Below are 19141 nucleotides of genomic sequence, written 5' to 3'. Positions count from 1 at the left end.
TGTCTGAGGCAACTGACAGCAAACCCTTTTCTGTATCCTCCTACTTTCACTATACTCATCTAAGCCAAAGGTGACTTGTGTATATATACGCAACGACTTATCTTGCTCTCGTGTTACTGAACTCGATTCTTCTGAATTCTCTACTCTCTGGCTTCGGCTTTCCTGTCATTCTCTGACCAAATATATCCGTGCTGTTTACGTATCCCCTAATTCTACTGACTATCAAAAATTCTTCGACTATCTTACTTCTACGATGGAACACATTCTGTCCATTTCTCCTTTCTCTGAAATCTCCATTCTAGGAGATTTCAATGTTCCCCACCACCTTTGGCTCTCCTCTCCCTTCACTGTACATCTTTTCTATCCTTAATGACCTAGAGCAGCTTGTACAGCACCCTACCCGTATCCCCGACCACCTTGGAGAGACCTCCAACATACCTGACCTCTTCCTTACAACTAATCTTTCTGCTTACACTGTTAATCTCTTCTCCGTTGGACTCCTCCAATAACAACCTTATTACCTTAACTTGTCCTATCACTCCGGTACGGCCTGTGGACCCTCCAAAGAAACATCGTCTGTGGCACTTTGGAGCTGTGGATTGGGAGGCCCTCAGGCAGTACTTCTTTGATGTTCCCTAGAATGATTATTGCTTCCATGGCCGGGAGCTATCTGAGTGTGCCTTGCGCATTACAGAGGTTATTCACTCGGGCATGGAAGCATACCTACCTTTCTCATATCCTTTGACTAATGCAAGAAAGCCTTGGTTTAATCATGCTTCTTCTAATGCTGTCCGCAACAAGGAGAGGGCCTATAAAAGGTAGTAGAGCCAACCCACCCCTGAATTACATCTTTTTTACGTTTCTGCCCGGAATCGTGCTAAGTCTGTTCTTCGTTCTGCTAAAAATAATTTCATCCGTAATAAATGCTCTCAACTCTCCAACTCGAATTCTTCCTGCTCTTTCTGGCACCTTGCCTAAAACCTTTCTAACATCTTTACCTCATCATCCTTCCCTCCTCTTTTCTACTCTGATGCTTCTGTAGCTATTTCTTCTACTGATAAAGCAGATCTCTTCGCTCAGACTTTCTCCTCGAATTCCACCTTTGACAATTCCGGTGCTGTTCCTCCGTCACTTCCCCCCTCTGACTTCCTCATGATTGACATTAAAACTTCTTCAGCTGATGTATTTTCTGCCATCACTGGCCTCAATACCAACAAGGCATATGGGCCTGATGGAGTCCCTCCTGTTGTCCTCAAGAACTGTGTTTCAGTGCTTACAACCTGCTTAGGTTAACTCTTCGCCTTTGTCTGTCAAGTTGTACCTTTCCTTCTTGCTGGAAGTTTGCTCTCATTCAGCCAGACCCAAAGAAGGGTGACCATTCCCAACCCTCTAACTATCGTTCAATTGCTTTAACATCCTGTATCTCAAAAGTTTCCGAGTCAATTCTTAATAGAAGAATTTTGAAGTATCTTTCCTATCACAACCTTCTTTCTGATCGTCAGTAGTGGTTTCCCAGGGACGCTCCAGTGGCGATCTTCCCACCTACCTTTCAGACTCCTGGTGATCCTCCTATCGAGACTTTGGCGAAAGCTGTGCCATTGCATTTGACGTTTCTAAGGCTTTCGATCGAGTCTGGCATAAATCTTTAATTTCCAAACTGCCTTCTTACGGATTCTATTCTTCTATCTGTACCTTCATCTCTAGCTTCCTTTCTGGTCGTTCAGTAGCCGCTGTTGTAGAAGGCCATTGTTCTTCTCCTAGATCTATTAACAGTGGTGTTCCTCAGGGCTCTGTCCTATCACGAACTCTCTTCCTTTTATTCAATAATGACCTTCTAAGCTGTACTGTACATCTAACCCTATCCACTCGTATGCTGATGACTACACCATCCACCTTTCCATTTGGTTCCCGCAATGTCCACATCAGCAGTTACTTCAACAAACAAGGGATGAGGCTATGGCACACCTAATGTTTGACTTGGCTCGTATCTCTGACTGAGGTAAAAATAATCTTGTTGCTTTTTATGCATCAAAGACTCAGTTCTTACACCTATCAACTTGACAAAATCTTCCACAGGTGTATCCATTAATGTTTAATAATATCCAGCTTAATCCTGCATCATCCTTGACCATGCTTGGGGTTTCATTCACTGGGGACTTATCTTGGAAAGATCATATTATATCTCTTGTAAAATCTGCTTCCAAGAGGTTAGGTGTGCTTAGCCGACTCCGTCCCTTCTTTACCCCTGCACAATTGTTGACTCTAAATGCGGGTTTTATTCACCCCTGTGTAGAGTACAACTCTCATGTGTGGGGAGGCTCCCCGCATACTGTACAGCTCTTCTCAATAAGGTGTAGTCAAAGGTTTTTCGTCTCATTAACTCTCCTCCTCTTACTGGCTCCCTTCAACCTCTGTCTCTTCGCTGCACTGTTGTATCTTTGTCACTTTTCTATCGCTGTATACTTCAATGGTCATTGCTCCTCTGAACTGTCTGCTTGCATTCCTCCACCTCTACGACGGGCGCGTAGCACCCGTCTAGTAGGAAACCCTCACCCCTTTTCTGTCCAACTCTCTAATGTAAGAGTTAACCGTCATTCCCAGTCCTTCATTTATGCACCAGGTCAAGTCTGGAACTGTTTCCCACCGCCTGTATTTCCTGCTAGCTATGATCTGCAGTCTTTCAAACGCAGTGTGTCCAGGCATCTCGAAATGATCGGATCTTGAATATGGCTCTCTCTTGTATTTTGTTTTTCTCTGCTAAGTAACTGTTATTGAAGTCACATGGCCTTTGGTTTCTTCTTCTTGACATAAAAAAAAATATATAAGAAGAGCCCCGGGATAATGAAGTGTTTAATTATGGCTTTATGTAACCTTTCTACTTGGAAAGGTCAATCGTAATTCAAGTAAAATCGTCTGGAGATCGCCAGTAATTTATTTGTATGTGTGGTGGGAGTCCTGGTGAGGGGAGAAGGATGGTGTGTGTGTGTGTGTGTGTGTGTGTGTGTGTGTGTGTGTGTGTGTGTGTGTGTGTGTGTGGTGGGAATGAAAGCATTTGGATACTGGTGTGGATCCGTGTGTGCTAGAAAGGAAGATTGGCTTGGGAATAGGAGGGAGGTAGTGTGTGTGTGTGTGTGTGTGTGTGTGTGTGTGTGTGTGTGTGTGTGTGTGTGTGTGTGTGTGTGTGTGTGTGTGTGTGTGTGTGTGTGTGTGGCGGTGGTCTGTGCTAAGTAAGCGATTCAGTTTTCTATGGGTAAGTGAGAGAGGCGTATCGCCACCCTTCATCTTCCCTGCGTAGTGTGTTTTGAACCGTTTGCTCCTGAAATTATCATACTTTCTACTTTTTTCTATGTTTCTCCAAACGTCTATAGGTCAATAATTTTTGATGGAGATTTTTTTTCCTTTTTCGCCGTTTTTTCGCGTATCAGCAGATAATACTATGGTTCAACATCCTTTTCAAACACTTCCTCGTGACTAGCAACATTCAAGGTCGAAAGTTGCCAATTTTACGCGAAGTTAAAGCGAAGTGTGTATAGCTAACCCCTTGACTGGTGTAGATGCTCTTAGACATTATATTCAGATTAATATTCGACGATTTTTTTTACCCCTTTCAAGGAAGTTATGTTGTACCCAGCGTTGGTTTGTTTGTTGCTTTGTCTGCCTGTCTGTTAGCAGGATTGTTCAAAAAGTTATTAACGGATTTTGATGATATTTTGTGGAAGGGTGGCTTATGGGGCAGTGAAGAAATGATTAAGTTTTGGGCCAGATCCTAATCCGGATCCGGAGTATCCCGCACAATATCTCCAAAAGTTCTCTGTGAATTTCAATGAAGTTTTGTGGAAAGGTGGACCATGGACCAAGAAAGAACTGATTAAATTTTGGGGCGGATCTTGATCCTGATCCGGATCCGTTTTAATGGCAGTGACATTGGCGGAGATGTACTCTCTCTCGGCGATTTCTAGTTCATCATTCATTCATTCAATATCCAATCCACGAACGACGGGACCCGTGGCTAGTCTACTAAGTCCCGACATTTAAGGCAAAGGTGACCAGCCTCACTTGCTTCCTGATCTTATAATCTATGTGTCCAAGAATGGTAAGGCACCATCACTTTCTTTTTCTGTCGTAAATTGTATTATCTGGTGCACTTGAGTGGTACACGTAAGTAGACGACATGCTCGTGATAACAAACTGTAACACCAACATAGAAAGGATAAAAAAGAGGCTCAATCAGATGAACCAGAAAATACAATTTACGGTGGAAAAAGAAAGTGATGGTGCCTTACCTTTCTGGGACACAAAGATTATCAGATTAGGAAGCATTCATCACACTGCCCAAGTACTGTACTTAAACGCTCTCACATTTTCCATTTTCTCCTCATCCAACCTCACTGTATATTTACTGACTTCATTTCTCTCAGTGTGTTACAAATTAAATACATTTATATCAGTTATTCAACTAAAAAAAAAAAAAAGTCATATCTTTATCAATACCGTCCTACCGATAAGGCTGTCTCTTATCATCACCACCACTAAATACATGTACTAAAGTACGTGACAGTCGAGATGAAGGGTGCAAAGTCCGTCCCGCCCTTGCTGAACGACGGGTAACTTCTCTGGGTGTCGCTGCAACACACAAACTCGAGCCGTTCAGCAATGGAGCTATGGTACTTCCATTTCTCGTTATCCAGAGTAAATGATTCGCGTGATGAAAACGAGAAGTACAATGATGACATGAAATGCAGGCATAGATAGAAATGTAACAAGAGTAGAAAAAGGGAGCAGTGCAGATGCTGAAACAAAACTCAGTGGGCAATGGTGTCTTGATTTCCTGAGCTGATTGATACAGGCGTGTGTGTGTGTGTGTGTGTGTGTGTGTGTGTGTGTGTGTGTGTGTGTGTGTGTGTGTGTGTTTTGTCTCACGTTCTGTCTGCTACTTCGATCCCTCTCACAACAACCGGAGCTGGTCACATGTCCCTTGGCTTGCATATACTCAGAACTAGCCACAACAGGATTCCCAACAGCTACATTATGCGTTCCTAATATACATTAAGGCATATACATTACATGTAATAACACTCTTACAAAATGGGATGTATCACTCGTAGGACAGATGCATCACCAGCCACAGACCAACATCTTTTATTACGCAGATCTTTTCCTTTCAAGTGAGTTGAATTTTGATGTTTTGGTGCTCTGAAAAGTGTGCTCAGATCCTAAACCAACCTTAATTAATTTTATCTTGGAGACGAGGTGCTAATGTCGAGGATGTAGGCTCTATTTTTGTTGCGCTTGGCGAAGTAATGCCACCTGTATAAGTTAGAATGCCACCTGTATACGTTAGAATGCGACCTGCATACGTTAGGATGCCACCTGTATATTAGAATGCAAACTGTATACGTTAAAATGCCATCTGTATACGTTAGAATGCGACCTGTATACGTTAGAATGCCACCTGTGCACATTCGGATGCCACCTGTATACGTTAGAATCTCTTTAGGTCTGCTTAGATGAGGACAGTTTAATATCTAAGAACAATTTTCCGAAACCTTTCAACCATCAAATAAACCCACATAAGGAAAGAAAGAGAAAAAGAAAGCACCGAAGAAGAGGAATCCGTAAATATAAACAGTAAGGTGCTCCATTTTTTGAGCACAGTAATAGCGAGTGGCGCATGCAGGAATAAAATGCAGCTTAGTTAATTCTCGCACGGTTCATTCTAAGGTGTGTGCGTGCCTGAAGATGAAGTGGTGGTGGTGGCTGTGGCTGTGGCTGTGGTGCTGGTGCTGGGGCCAGGAGGGATCAGGGTTATGGTCGCACTTAATCCCACCTCTTTCGCAGCCCAGGGGTACATTCTCAGTGTGGGTGTTTGAGGATGAGGTGGTGGCTGGCCTTGGTGGTAGCTGTGGCTGTGGTGGTGAGGGGGTCAGGAGGGGTCAGGGTGCTTTTCCTCAGTCCCATAGGAGCCAAGAGCCACACCATATTCTACAGCGGCATCATCAACGGCCTGGCTGACAGAGGCAACCAGGTGAGTGTTGGTAAGGAGGGCAATAATAATAATAATAATAATAATAATAATAATAATAATAATAATAATAGTAGTAGTAGTAGTAGTAGTAGTAGCAGCAGTAGTAGTAGTAGTAGTAGTAGTAGTAGCAGTAGCAGTAGTAGTAGTAGTAGTAGTAGCAGTAGTAGTAGTAGTAGAAACTGTAGTACCTGTAGTAATCTATCATCTGACAATAATAATAATAAAATGATAATAATGATGATAATAATAATAATAATAATAATAATAATAATAATAATAATAATAATGATTTAATAATGATAAAAACAATATTAAAAATCATAATAATATAACAATAATAGATATTAGCGAAAACGAGAGGCAACATCAGAAACAGGCAAGAGACTGAAAACATCTGTAGGAGGAGGAAGGTAAATGTGCAAATATTTGACTGATGAAGAAAGAAAGGAGACAGGTTGATGATACTGATTTCAAGGCATGCAATAGAGCAAAACACGAAAATTAATATGTAATTGTATAGTTAACTGGGGTTTATTGCTCACGTAATGCCACTCAGGGATGAGTGAGGCTGGTCGCTCTCATCTTAAATGTCAAGACCAACTTGCCTAGCCCCGGGTTCCTACGCTCCTCATGGGGCAACGTAGGATTGAATGATGGATGGATGGATGGATAATTAAAGGGAAAATGGGGGGCTGAAGAAGGTGAAGAGTTTAATATATCAATAGGAATAACATGCAGATGAGAAGTATGACTGTGACTGGCGAATTTTGTGAGAGAATACAGTATTACCAGGTTAGTTTTACAGGAGAAAGTATTGTTGTTCTGGAAGAGGAAACGACCGACTTGAAAATGGAGAAGGAACAGAGGTATAGGATAATTTTACCGTCTCTTGACTTACATCTTAGTCTGAAATATGGACGCTGAGAAAAGGAAAAATTATCAAATATCCAGTTGGTTAAGAGAGCTTCCTGAGACCAGCATTTAGGGTTGTTGTTGCTGGTTTTGTGACCCCTGGCTCATCTAAACGTAAACCCAGTAGACCGCAGGCTGAAGTTCTCCCTCTCTTGCAGTCTCCATTCTCCTTTCGGGGAACAGGGAGAAAGGTGAGGGACGTTTGTTTAACCAAACAGTGGAGGCGTAGGGTTGTAATGGTGCTTCAGTGTTTTCTTTTTCCATACATTCGTTTAAAGCTGTTCATATTGTACCAGTTTTATATTACGTTGTGGTCAATAAAATATCTATCTTTTATCTATCTATCTCTTTATCTATCTATCTATGTGCTTGTGATTATCCCCTACCCTTGAAAAGATGACTCAGCATGCCAAGCTCAGCCTGGACACCTGCTCTTTCCATTACAGTTCACCTCCTGACCATTTCACAACTCCTCTGTCCCCTCCTTGTTTCCGACTTGGCAGCAAAGCCCCACAACACTTGGGTTTTCATGTCAACCAAACAAAGCCTCGGTTTAGCATGCTTTAGTCTAATCTGACGGAAATTTAATTGTTTAACCCCCTCCTCTTCTTAATCTGACGAAAGATTAAACAAAATTAACCAAATTCAAGATCCGTTCATTCCGGGAAGCCTTGACACATTGTGTTTAACAGACCGAAGGTCATAAGAAGAGAAACATAAAGACTGCAGAAGACACTCTCAGAGTTTACCTGTTGCATACTTGCGAAACTGAAAGTATTGGTTATTTTTTGCATTAAAATGCTGGACAGTTGATAGCCAAGCGTAGTCAGATTGGAGAGTCGATTTGAGTAGTAAACAATGAGGCTCTTTCCTATCCCCGAACTCAGGTGCATCGAATTTCATGCAACAGTGACTTAATGCTGGGGACCTGGTTCTGTCAGGTAAATGTGTGTGTGTGTGTGTGTGTGTGTGTGTGTGTGTGTGTGTGTGTGTGTGTGTGTGTGTGTGTGTGTGTGTGTGTGTGTGTGTGTGTGTGTGTTTATAGTTTTCCCACAACTGTTTTCAGGTGACTGTTGTGACGCCTTTCAAGTCTGACAAAGCAAGACCTGGCGTTAGGGAGGTGGTTGTGGACAGCATAGAATGGAACTCCTTAGCAGGCAATCTCTTCCAGGGTACCCGCATCTCCGTGCCACAGGTTCAGTATTTACAAACATTCTTGACCTTAAGTTGTCTGTGAGATGGCTTATTCATTCTCTTATATCCATTCATCTCTCATCTCCACCGATTACGTATTTACAAAGATTCTAGCTCAAGTTTGTGCTTAAAATTCCTTACATATTCTCTTTCACTCATACACTTGACCTGCCCTAAATTTCACAGCCAAATTAAGTTGAGTATAAGTGGCAAGAATACAGGTTCACTTTCTTGCTATTCTTCTTGGGGATAAATTGTCCCTGAGAATGCTTTTGTGCTTCTATGTTATCTTCATTTTCCCCATTCCACAAACTCCATATTCACACACCTACGTAAGTTTAAATTTTGCGTGAGATTGATTGTATTTTCTTGTTGCATGACCCACTTACCTTGATTGTATATTCTTGTATCTCCACCCACATACCTTGACTGTATCTCCTTGTATCTCCACCCACATACATTGATTGTATCTCCTTGTTTCTCCACCCACATAACTTGACTGTATCTCCTTGCATCGCCACCTACATCTTGTCATCCACATCATGACACAGCTGGAATGAGTCAGGCTGGAATGTACTGTGTGTAGTATAAACATTACTACCATGATATAAACATTTTCTACGTTCATTGATACAGTGGAACTTCTATCATGTGCCTAATAATGTAAAACTATTTCTGATGATAGTGAACTGGTTTGGAAACTATACTCTTTTCACTCTAACCTGACCTAGAATTGGCATCTCTCCATCTTGAAAGCTGAGTTGTAACAATAGATTAACGCAAGAATATGATGCTAGCCAAGAAGACGTGCCACGGAAACGATGTGAAACCGTCACACTGTTTTATTTGCCACTGAGCCTCGTGATATAAGCTACAAAAGGACGAAAACCTGGGCCAAGTTAAGATGGAAGGACTATAGTTTATCCAAGAAATTGGCTCACTAACACCTCCTCCTTACCGGTGTATTCCTAATCTTGCACCGTTACTACATTCATGTGTGTTCTTCATGCAATGTATGTCGATGTTTAAGAGATATAAGAAGCCCCAAAGAGGTTGTTGATAGGTGGTTTGGAAAATAAATCGCTGAGGAAGAGGTGCTAGGGAGCCTTCTTACCCTACGGGAATATGGACCCTTGACACACGCCCTCTTACAGGCCTTAGCTAAGATTGCCCATGAGGTGTGTTCAGACATCTTGGGGCAGGAGAAGGTGCAGGCGTTGCTGAGTGAGGAGTTCGATGTGGTCTTGTTGAGTATATTCTACTCCGAATGCTTCCTCTCCATGGTGCACAAGCTGAAGGTAAGGAATGTAAACTCGTATTCTTAGTGGCATAGAAAGTTCATGTCACTCCCTCCCTAGTGATTTATTATTTTTCTTCGATTTTTCCCCCTCATGGTGCACAAGTTGAAGGTAAGCGATATAAATATAGAGCCTTATTATTAAAAATAATCTTCGTAATCTAAGTGACACAGAAAGCTTCGTAGCACCTCTTGCTTATCGATTTATTTTGCATACTACACATTATTCTCCTGAATCTTAGTTTCAATATTTTGCTTTATTTTCGTGTATGCTATTTACATCGCATCTATCTATCTATCTCATCTGTCTCTCAGGTGCCTTTCATTTGGGTGACACCTGTAGGGCTGAGTGGGCCGACAGCCGTGTCAGTGGGGAGTCCTCAGTTTCCCTCCTTCGTCGGCTCCCTCATCATGACACACAAGCACCCCCTCACCTTCTTCCAGAGGGCTTTTGCTACCCTCTCTGATGTCTTCTTCGATTACTATTTCCAGTCTTCGGTTTTCCCAAGGTAATGTGGAATAAAGAGTGATTTTGAAGAAAACTAAGGGAAGACGTTGTGATGAATCTTTGCATACTCGGTTTGGCATTCATCATTTACTCCCTTCAAAGTACTCCCCTTCTGCATCACACATTAGTTATACAGTTCAAAGTACTCCCCTCCTGCAACATGTTTCAGTTACTCCCTTCAAAGTACTCCCCTTCTGCAACATGTTATCCCCATCAAAGTACTCCTCCTCTCCATCCATTCACTTGTTTCAAAACTCCTGACACTAAAGGAAGCACCAACTGAACTCCTCTTCCTTGATGCGCGCGCGCGCGTTTATTTTTTTATGTGTGTGTGTGTGTGTGTGTGTGTGTGTGTGTGTGTGTGTGTGTGTGTGTGTGTGTATGTGTGTGTGTGTGTGTGTGCTGTTTTTACAGATCTGATGGAAGTACGGTAAATTTAATAACAATCTCTCTCTCTCTCTCTCTCTCTCTCTCTCTCTCTCTCTCTCTCTCTCTCTCCAGGATAGAGAGTGAGTGCCGTAGTCATGGGTTATGTCCCCTTGATATGCCAAATGTGTTGGAGATGAGAAAGAATGGGAGCCTCATCATTATCAACAGGTGAGTTATATATCGATATCGTAAAGTCTTTTCATTAGCGATTTATTTTCCACATTATCACTTAACTCTTTTTTAATCTGGTGTACAGTCAGGTGCAAAAATTCGTTCCCCTCTTTCATCGTTCGATACATAAATGCTTGAGTGAAACGTAGAGGACAGAGATGAATATTATCACGCACAGATGGAGGATAATATTAGCACCCGAAGCCAGAGCGTTAAATTAAAGTCTTCATAAATCCAGCAGTGAATGAGAGGCAGGAGGGGTGTCCGAACATTTGTAATTAATTGTACTTTCCCTCAGTGTACAGGAACTGCTAAATCCGGTTCGTCCTTCGGTGCCTACGGAGGTCTATGCTGGAGGAATACATTGTCGCCCTGCACAACCCCTGCCGAAGGTGTGTTGGAAAGAGAGAGAGAGAGAGAGAGAGAGAGAGAGAGAGAGAGAGAGAGAGAGAGAGAGAGACTGTAAATAGAGTATATGAGCACATCTGTCTCAACTCACCATCATCCTCAGTTTACGGGCATAAATCTTACCTTTCTTCTTTCTTTCTTCTTCCTCGTCTTCTTCTTTTCTTCTTCTGCAGGACCTGGAGGAGTGGGTGAAGGGGGCGGGAGAGGCTGGCTACATCTTCTTCAGCTTAGGCTCCAACGTCAAGCCATCGTTAATGCCTGAAGAGTAAGGGCATCAAAGCTTCGTAACTCCTCTTCCTTAGCGATTTAGTTTTTTCAATTAAGAGTAAGGTCATCAGAGCTCCGTAGCTCCCCTACCTTGGCGATTTATTTTTTCAGTTTAGAGTATGGGTATCAAAGCTCCATAACTCCCCTTCCTTGGCGATGTATTTTTCAGTTTAGAGTAGGGGCATCGTCACAGTGAGATGATGTAAAGCTTCGTAACTCCTCATCCTTAGCGATTTATTTTGCATTTCACACATTAACATTTTCATACAGGTCTCGTCACAGTGAAATAAAATCGAACTCACGGCCGTACTCAGTGCTGCATAGAAAGCTTCGTTGCACCTCTCCCTTAGTGATTTATTTTGTCTATTGTACCTCAGCATTTTATAACATGTTTTTTGTCACTTTAATATCGGCATAATTATCAGAATAAATCGCTAATGAAGAGGTGTAATCCACAAAGCCACTTAGAACACGAACCTAAGAATTAGTCCCGGCAGAGAGAGAGAGAGAGAGAGAGAGAGAGAGAGAGAGAGAGAGAGAGAGACGGATATTATTATTATTATTATTATTATTTTGTGGTAGGTGGAGGAGCTCACCATCCACTCACTCGATGTAGTGCTGCTCTTGGGTGTCTGCCCTGTCCTCTCCTCCATCCTTCTTTCCTTCCATCCTCTTCTGTCTTCCTTTCGTTCATTCTTTCCTTGTCGTTCTGCCTATGGGCAACTTTACACTCCCTCTTCTGTCTTTCTATCCTTCATTCTTTTCTCTTCCTTCTGCCTGTGGGTGACTCTACACTGAGTGACAAGCCAAATGGTTTCCTGTACACCAGGAAACCATTTACTACTCTGGGTGGTAACCATATAACCAAATTTTGGCGCCTGGTGGTTTAGTGGGTAATTGTTGCGCTCCAATCGGATTGAGCCGGTGAAGGTTTATATCCAAGGGGTGGTTGGGGTTGATTGCTCATGTAATGCCACTCAGGGATGAGTGAGGCTGGTCACTCTCATCTTAAATGTCGGGACCAACTGCCTAGCCCCGGGCTCCTACGCCCCTCATGGGGCAATGTAGGATTGGATGATAGATAGATAGATTATTATTATTATTATTATTATTATTATTATCATCATCATCATCATCATCAGTAGTAGTAGTGGTAATAGCAGTAGTATTAGTAGTAGTAACAGCAGCAGTAGTAGTGATAGCTGTAGCAGTACCTATTTATTTATTTACTTATTTATTTTTATGATGGTCTTCACTTCAGGTACAGGGCTGTGCTGCTGAAGGTGCTGGGGTCACTGCCGCAGCGGGTGCTATGGAAGTGGGACCAGGACACCATGCCAGACCTCCCCTCGAACGTGCGTCTGGCCAAGTGGCTCCCCCAGCAGGATATTCTAGGTAACTCCCTCTTCCCTTGGCTGATTTTAAGGCACATACTTGGAGAATAAAGGGCAAGTGGCTCTCCCAGTAGTATTTTTAGGTAATTCACTCTTCTCCTGGGTCATTCTAAGGTACACACTAATAGAATGACGAAGAGCAAAGTAGTGAAGCAATGAAGCAGTTAAATGAAGCAGTTGAATGAAACAGGAGAGCGATGAAGCACCCAAATTTATCAGCAGGGCGACATTAAAGTAGAACGGAGCAGGAGGAAACAGTGGAGAGTAGATGCAGTAGAATGAAGTAGCAGAAGAGAGCAAGAGAGACTAGAAGCAGTGGAATGAAGTAGCAGATGGAAGCAGTGGAATGAAGTAGCAGATGGAAGCAGTGGAATGAAGTAGCAGAAGGAAGCAGTGGAATGAAGTTACAGAAGGAAGCAGCAGAGCTTAGAAGTAGCAGAACAAGCGGATCCTGGACTGAAGTAGTAGAAGGAAGTTGTAGTGTGAAAAAGCAGGAGAACTTAGGAGCAAATTCGTGCTTAACAAGTCTTAACAAGAAGCGGTGCCAAGGCACAGCAAACCCGACCCTGACTGTCATTTTAATGTTCTCGTATAAAACACAACAGGATATCTAATCAAAGATGTCACATATTAAATTTGGAGTAAGTCGGGTGAAAACTGACAATTTTATCTATCTATCTATCTATCTATAGCCCGACGCCCTAATCCCGCAAAGGGTGGCCGCAGACAAAACGCCTCCAAGTCACTCTGTCACCCACCATTTGACTCCCCTTCCCCCAACTCACCCCCCCCTCCCTCATATACCTCTCAACTCCATCCCTCCACCTCATCCTCGGTCTACCCCTCCCTCTCCCTCCCTCCACCTCACCTACATACACCCTCTTAGTCAGTCTTTCATTCTCCATCCTCTCCACATGTCCAAACCACCTCAGTGTATTTCTCCTAATCTTTTCAACCACATCCACATCTACCCCACAACGTTCCTTCACTTCTTCATTCGTCAACCTGTCCCTCCACGTCACTTCACATGCTCCTCTCAAGTAACTCATTTCCACTGCTCTCACTCTTGACTTGTTCCCCTCTTGCAATGTCCACGCCTCGCTTCCATACGTCAGGGTAGGGATCACAATACCATCATGCAGTGACTTCTTAACTTCCATACTCACCTCCCTATTTCTCATCACTGCTTTCAGTGTACCAACAACCTTTCTTCCCTGCTGTACCCTTTCACGTGCTTCATCCCCCAAAGTTCCATCCTTACTCATCACACTACCCAAGTACTTGAATGCACTCACATTCTCCATATCCTCACCATCCAACCTCACTGCACACTCTGTGACTTCATTCCTCTCAAACACCATAACTTTACTTTTGTTTACATTAACTTTCAGCTTCCTCCTCCTACACACTGTCCCAAATTCATTCACCAAACCTTGCAACTCCCATTCATCTTCACTCAACAATACTGTATCATCAGCAAACAGCAACACCGGAAGCTTCCAAATCTCACCCTCATTCATTAGGGCCACCCCCACATCCACTGCCCTACCTTGTACCTCCTTTACAACCCCATCCATATATATATTAAACAGCCATGGAGACATTACACACCCCTGTTTCAGTCCCACATTGAGATCAAAGAACTCACTCAGCTCACCATCCACTCGCACCATAGCCCTAGCTCCCTCGTACATACTCTTCACAGCACTCAACAATTTCCCCTCCACTCCATATATTCTTAATACCTTCCACATACCTTGCCTATCTATTCTGTCATAAGCTTTCTCCAAGTCCATGAAGGCAGCATACACTTTCCTTCCCTTCTCTAGATACTTCTCCACTAAACATCTTAGAACAAATATCTGATCTACACACCTTTTTCCCTTCCTAAATCCCCCTTGTTCTTCTCCAACTAGCTCCTCTGTTATATGCCTAACCCTATCAATGAGTATTCTACCATATATTTTACCAGTCACACTAAGAAGGCAAATACCCCTATGGTTACCACATACTTCTCTCTCCCCTTTTCCTTTGTACAGAGGAACAATTATACCTGATTTCCAGTCCTCTGGAACCCTTCCCTCTTCCCAAGCCAATCTACACAACTTCCATATCCACTCCACAACAATCTCACCCCCATACCTAAGCATTTCACCACACACTCCATCAATTCCTGGGGCCTTTCCCAGCTTAATCTTCTTCATCGCTTCCACTACTTCCGACCTACTGATCTCTTCCTCCCTCCTCTCATCTCTTCTTCTCCCAGCCATTCCCCAACCACTTATACTCACACTGCTCTCACTCTCTACATTCAACAAATCCTCAAAGTGCTCCTTCCATCTCCTCAATTTCTCTCTCTTCTCCACCAACAATCTATTATTCCTATCTTTCACTCCCCTACTATTTCCCCTTTCACACTGCCTTACTTTCTTTACCTCCTTCCAAAACAATTTCTTACTCTCCCTCCATTTCACACTCAGATTCCTCCCAAACTCTTCATCCACTTTCTTCTTACTCTCCTTCACCAGTCTCTTAACCTCCCTTCTCCTGCTCACATATACCTCTCTCTTCTCTCTCTCATCTTCTCCCCTACCTCTACTCGCCAACCATTCACCATATGCCTTCTTCTTTTGTTCCACAGCTCGTTTCACCTCATCATGCCCATTTGAAATTTTAGGCCCGACCCACCTGATAGTGACCCCCCTACCGCTAACTGGGGGATGACCCCGCTGATGTAATGAGACACATTAAAGGTTGCAGGTTTGAAAGATGCACCTTTATGTTTTGGTTTCATGTCGATATGACGAATTTGAAAGGAGTTAGGGCGAAGAAACAATTTTTACAGGTCCCTGTTTTTTTTTTTTTTTTTTGGCCTACAGCCTGGGCCTTGGCCCGAAATTTAATCAGGTGATCGGAAGGCCGTAGCCCATCATCTCTGTAATTTTAGTCAAACTAGCACAAGTAATTTTCGCGTTAAGTTGTTAAAAGACAGACAGACAGATAGACAAACAAACAAACAAACCGAGTGAAAACAAAACTCGTCCCTGAGCCTCTCCAGGGCGGGGACGGGTAAAAAGTAGGATGTGACGATGAATAAGGATAAAGTTATTACAAAAAAAAAGTCAAGAAGGATTCGACGAAGAGTAGTAAAAAGAGTGAAGGATAACTATTCCCTTGTGTCAAACGACTCTCGGATGTGACTGGTGAGACTTGGACAGCAAAAATGAAGGTAAGATGTGACTTTAGCATGAAAAGGGCGGTAATAGAAGAATTAGGTGGAATGTGACGATGGCAAGAAAACTGGTATTTAAAAGAAGCCAGATGAGGTGTGACTATAATACAAAATGGTAATAAAAAAGAAATTAGGTGGGATGTAATAGTAGTAATAAGAGGATCTATAATATGAACAAGGTCAACCATTTCCCGTTTTCAGGTGACCCACGACTGAGGCTGTTCATCACCCACGGGGGCCTACTGAGCACCCAGGAGGCCACCTACCACGGCGTGCCTGTCCTGGGCCTGCCCGTGTTTGTCGACCAGTTTCACAATATGGAGCAGGCGCAGAGGGAGGGCTGGGGCCGCTACCTACTCTGGGAAGACCTCACTATCGACAGCTTCACAAGCGCTATTATGCATGTCATGAATGATGAAAGGTATGCTTTGATATATATAATTATATAAAACAGTGACTTTTTAGAAGTGGGATCATATATCAAAACCAGATACAATAACACTTCTAATGTCTCAGGTGACTCGAGAAAATATTATGTTATGTCCCAGGAGCTATTGGTTGTACTAAAAAAATTACATTGGGTACGTGCCTTCATTAACTATTATTTTTGTTTACCCCCTACCTCCGTCCCTGCCTGAAAGGAAGTCATAGGCAGGGCTTCACATCTAACGAAACCTTCATTTTGTAGTTCGGAGCTTTTCCAGACTGTACAAGTAAAATCTTCTCTTGTACTCTGGCAAAACTATGAACAATGGGTCTTCGTTCGGTGTGAAACCCTGGCAACGATTTCCCTCCAGCCAGTGTTAGGGGTCGAGTGTGAACAGAGACTTTGGCTGATGACTATTGGACAACAGAGACATTTAACCCCTTCGATCTGATGACGTGGTTTTCATTTTTATCAGTCTATCACCAGACAATTTTGTTCACGTTCGGAAAGGTCTCTCACGCTGAAGGGGTTGATGAAGGCTAGCTCTAACCCCTCCAGTTCGGTAAGTCTTCCTAAAACTGAAGAAAACCGTCTGGAGATAGAAAATATAATAAAATGGGGACATCACTTGTCAGCGGTTCAGTTTGTATTTTATTATTATTATTATTTTATTATTATTATTATTATCATTATTATTATTATTATTATTATTATTATTATTATTATCATCATCAGTGTGCGGCGTGAGACACAGCGTCGTGGTGAGGTGATGCGGGACAAACTGAATGAACCAAGTGAAGCCACCTCCTTCTGGGTAGAGTATGTGGCCAGACACAAGGGCGCTACACACCTACGCTGCCCAGCCATCAACATGCCTTGGTTAGTCGCAAAGTACTCACCTTCTCTGTACCTCTTATCCCAGCATTCACCTCTGTACCTCATATCCCAATATTCACCACTTTACCTCATCCCAGCACTCACCTTCTCTTTACCTCATATCCCAGTATACACCATTTTACCTTTTATCCCAGCACTCATCTCTGTATCTCATATCCCAGTACTCACCTTCTCTCCGTATGATATTGTATACTTCAAAGCACACACCTCTACAAGTAATACACCCGAGCACTCATCTTCTCTACCCTGGGTACACCTCATACACTCGCCTTCTCAACACCTCATACACTCACCTTCTCAACACCTCATACACTCACCTTCTCAACACCTCATACACTTGCTTTTTCTAGTATTATATTTAATGCAGGAAATAAGTCTCATTCTCAAAGGCTAATTAAGGTTACGTGTATCCTCCCCAGCTCGAAAAGTCTCTCCCTTGCTAGATAAAGGCATCTGGGGACAGAATAGTGAGAGTTAAATGTATTCTCCTATTCACCTGAAGAGTTTAGTCATCTCATGGGAATCGTTTTGGACTGGATGGGATAGCCGTAGCTTTCTTTAACCGAGCAACTGTGTGGTTGTCGGAGTGTGTGGAGTAATATGTGGTGGTAGTGCGGTGCGGTGTGTGGTGTGGTGCAGTGGCGTGATGTGTGACAGGTCAGCTATGCAACGTGGGAGGCTGGTGTAATGTAGGGATGGTAGTGTGTGCTGTATGGTATTACTGTGTGGTGTGGTGGTGTGGTGTAATCATGTGTTGTGGTGTGTGTTACAGGTACCGGCTATACAACGTGCATGTTTGGCGTAGTTTTGTGGTGGTGGCGATGTAGTGTAGTAGTTGTGGTCTAGTGTTGTTGTGGCGGAGAAGTGTGATGTGGTGTGACACAGGTTCCAACTATACAACATAAATTTATGGTGGTGGTGGTGGTGGTGGTGGTGGTAGCGGTGAAGAGTGGTGGTGGTGATGTAGTGTGGTGTGGTGGAGTACTGTGTTGTGTCTGCTGTGATGTGGTAGAATAAGGTGTTGTGGTTTGTAATACAGATACCAACTATATAACGTGGACGTGTGGTGTAGTGTGGTTGTGGTGAAGTGTGGTGATGGTGGTGTGGTGTAGTGTTGTGGTGGTGGTGTGGGAGTGTGTGCAGTAATGTATGGTAGTGGTGTAGTGTGATGTGGTGCTGTAATATGGTGTGGTGTGTAATACAGGTACCAGCTATACAACGTGGACGTGTGGTGCAGTGTGGTGGTGCTGGTGTGTGCTGTGGCTTACATCTGCGTCAGGGTTCTGCTGGCCCTCTGCTCCTGCCTCTGCCGCCCCTCCACCAAGCACAAGCACGACTGAAATACCCACCTTAGCGTCCTCGTCTTTCATCTTATCTTGGCTCAGGTTTTTCGTCCTTTTGCGGATAATTTCACGTAGCTCAGGGAGAGAATATGGGTAGGCCATAATTTTATATCCTTTCTACAGCACTTTTTCGTTACTAGCATCGTATTCTTGTGTTAATCTAATAACCCAGCCTTTACAATAGAGATGGCAGTTTTATGTCAAATTACAGTGAAAAGAGAGTGACTGAAAAATAAAATTGTGTTAGTTTCTGTTTACGAGGGACTTACTCAACTACCTATATCTAATCTATTAAATTTTGTTTCTGATTTAAGTGCAGTAAAAAAAAAAAAAAAAAAAAAATTCTTTATAGCTACAAATACAATACTAACTCTGTGGTGTTGCTCGGAGGGAGCATAACTTCCTCAAAGATGCAACTTTATTGAGGGAATTATTGGCACATAAAAAACACGGTAACATTCTAAGACCACACACACCACAAAGCCAGCCAGGAGACAGGACGTGTGTGCTGGGCAATCCCCAGGTCCTGTCCTCCCCCCTTACTGTTTTTTAACCAGCCCATACCCCACTGACCGGGCTAATGTATGGCCCGGCCTGCACTATAGGTGCAGGGAATCTTTGAACGAACGAACGAACG

General features: G+C 43.0%; 1 protein-coding gene across 1 annotated transcript; it reads left to right on the top strand.

Annotated features, from left to right (window-relative positions):
- Positions 1 to 3261: 3261 nt before the first annotated feature.
- On the top strand, positions 3262 to 18501 carry LOC145405491 (UDP-glucuronosyltransferase 2B16-like). Its single transcript, XM_080276841.1, has 11 exons — positions 3262 to 3308; positions 5839 to 6025; positions 8028 to 8132; positions 9286 to 9429; positions 10433 to 10533; positions 10835 to 10928; positions 11118 to 11209; positions 12473 to 12606; positions 16039 to 16258; positions 17000 to 17143; positions 18366 to 18501. The coding sequence occupies exons 2-11, from the start codon at positions 5873 to 5875 to the stop codon at positions 18499 to 18501; spliced, it is 1323 nt and encodes a 440-aa protein (XP_080132967.1). The 5' UTR covers positions 3262 to 3308; positions 5839 to 5872.
- Positions 18502 to 19141: the final 640 nt, after the last annotated feature.

Source organism: Coenobita brevimanus, chromosome 67 (genome assembly GCF_032717465.1).
Source record: "Coenobita brevimanus isolate Jiangsu-jjx chromosome 67, ASM3271746v2, whole genome shotgun sequence".
Lineage (NCBI taxonomy): Eukaryota > Metazoa > Arthropoda > Malacostraca > Decapoda > Coenobitidae > Coenobita > Coenobita brevimanus.
The sequence above is the reverse complement of the archived record's forward strand: the minus strand, read 5'-3'. Positions and strand labels throughout refer to the sequence as shown.

Bases quoted from the DNA above. Each gene is read 5' to 3' on its own strand.
- LOC145405491 (XM_080276841.1), top strand. From the start codon at position 5,873: ATGAGGTGGTGGCTGGCCTTGGTGGTAGCTGTGGCTGTGGTGGTGAGG. The intron at 6,026-8,027 runs GTGAGTGTTGGT...ACGCCTTTCAAG, and splicing joins TGGCTGACAGAGGCAACCAG to TCTGACAAAGCAAGACCTGG. The intron at 17,144-18,365 runs GTTAGTCGCAAA...TGTGTAATACAG, and splicing joins CCAGCCATCAACATGCCTTG to GTACCAGCTATACAACGTGG.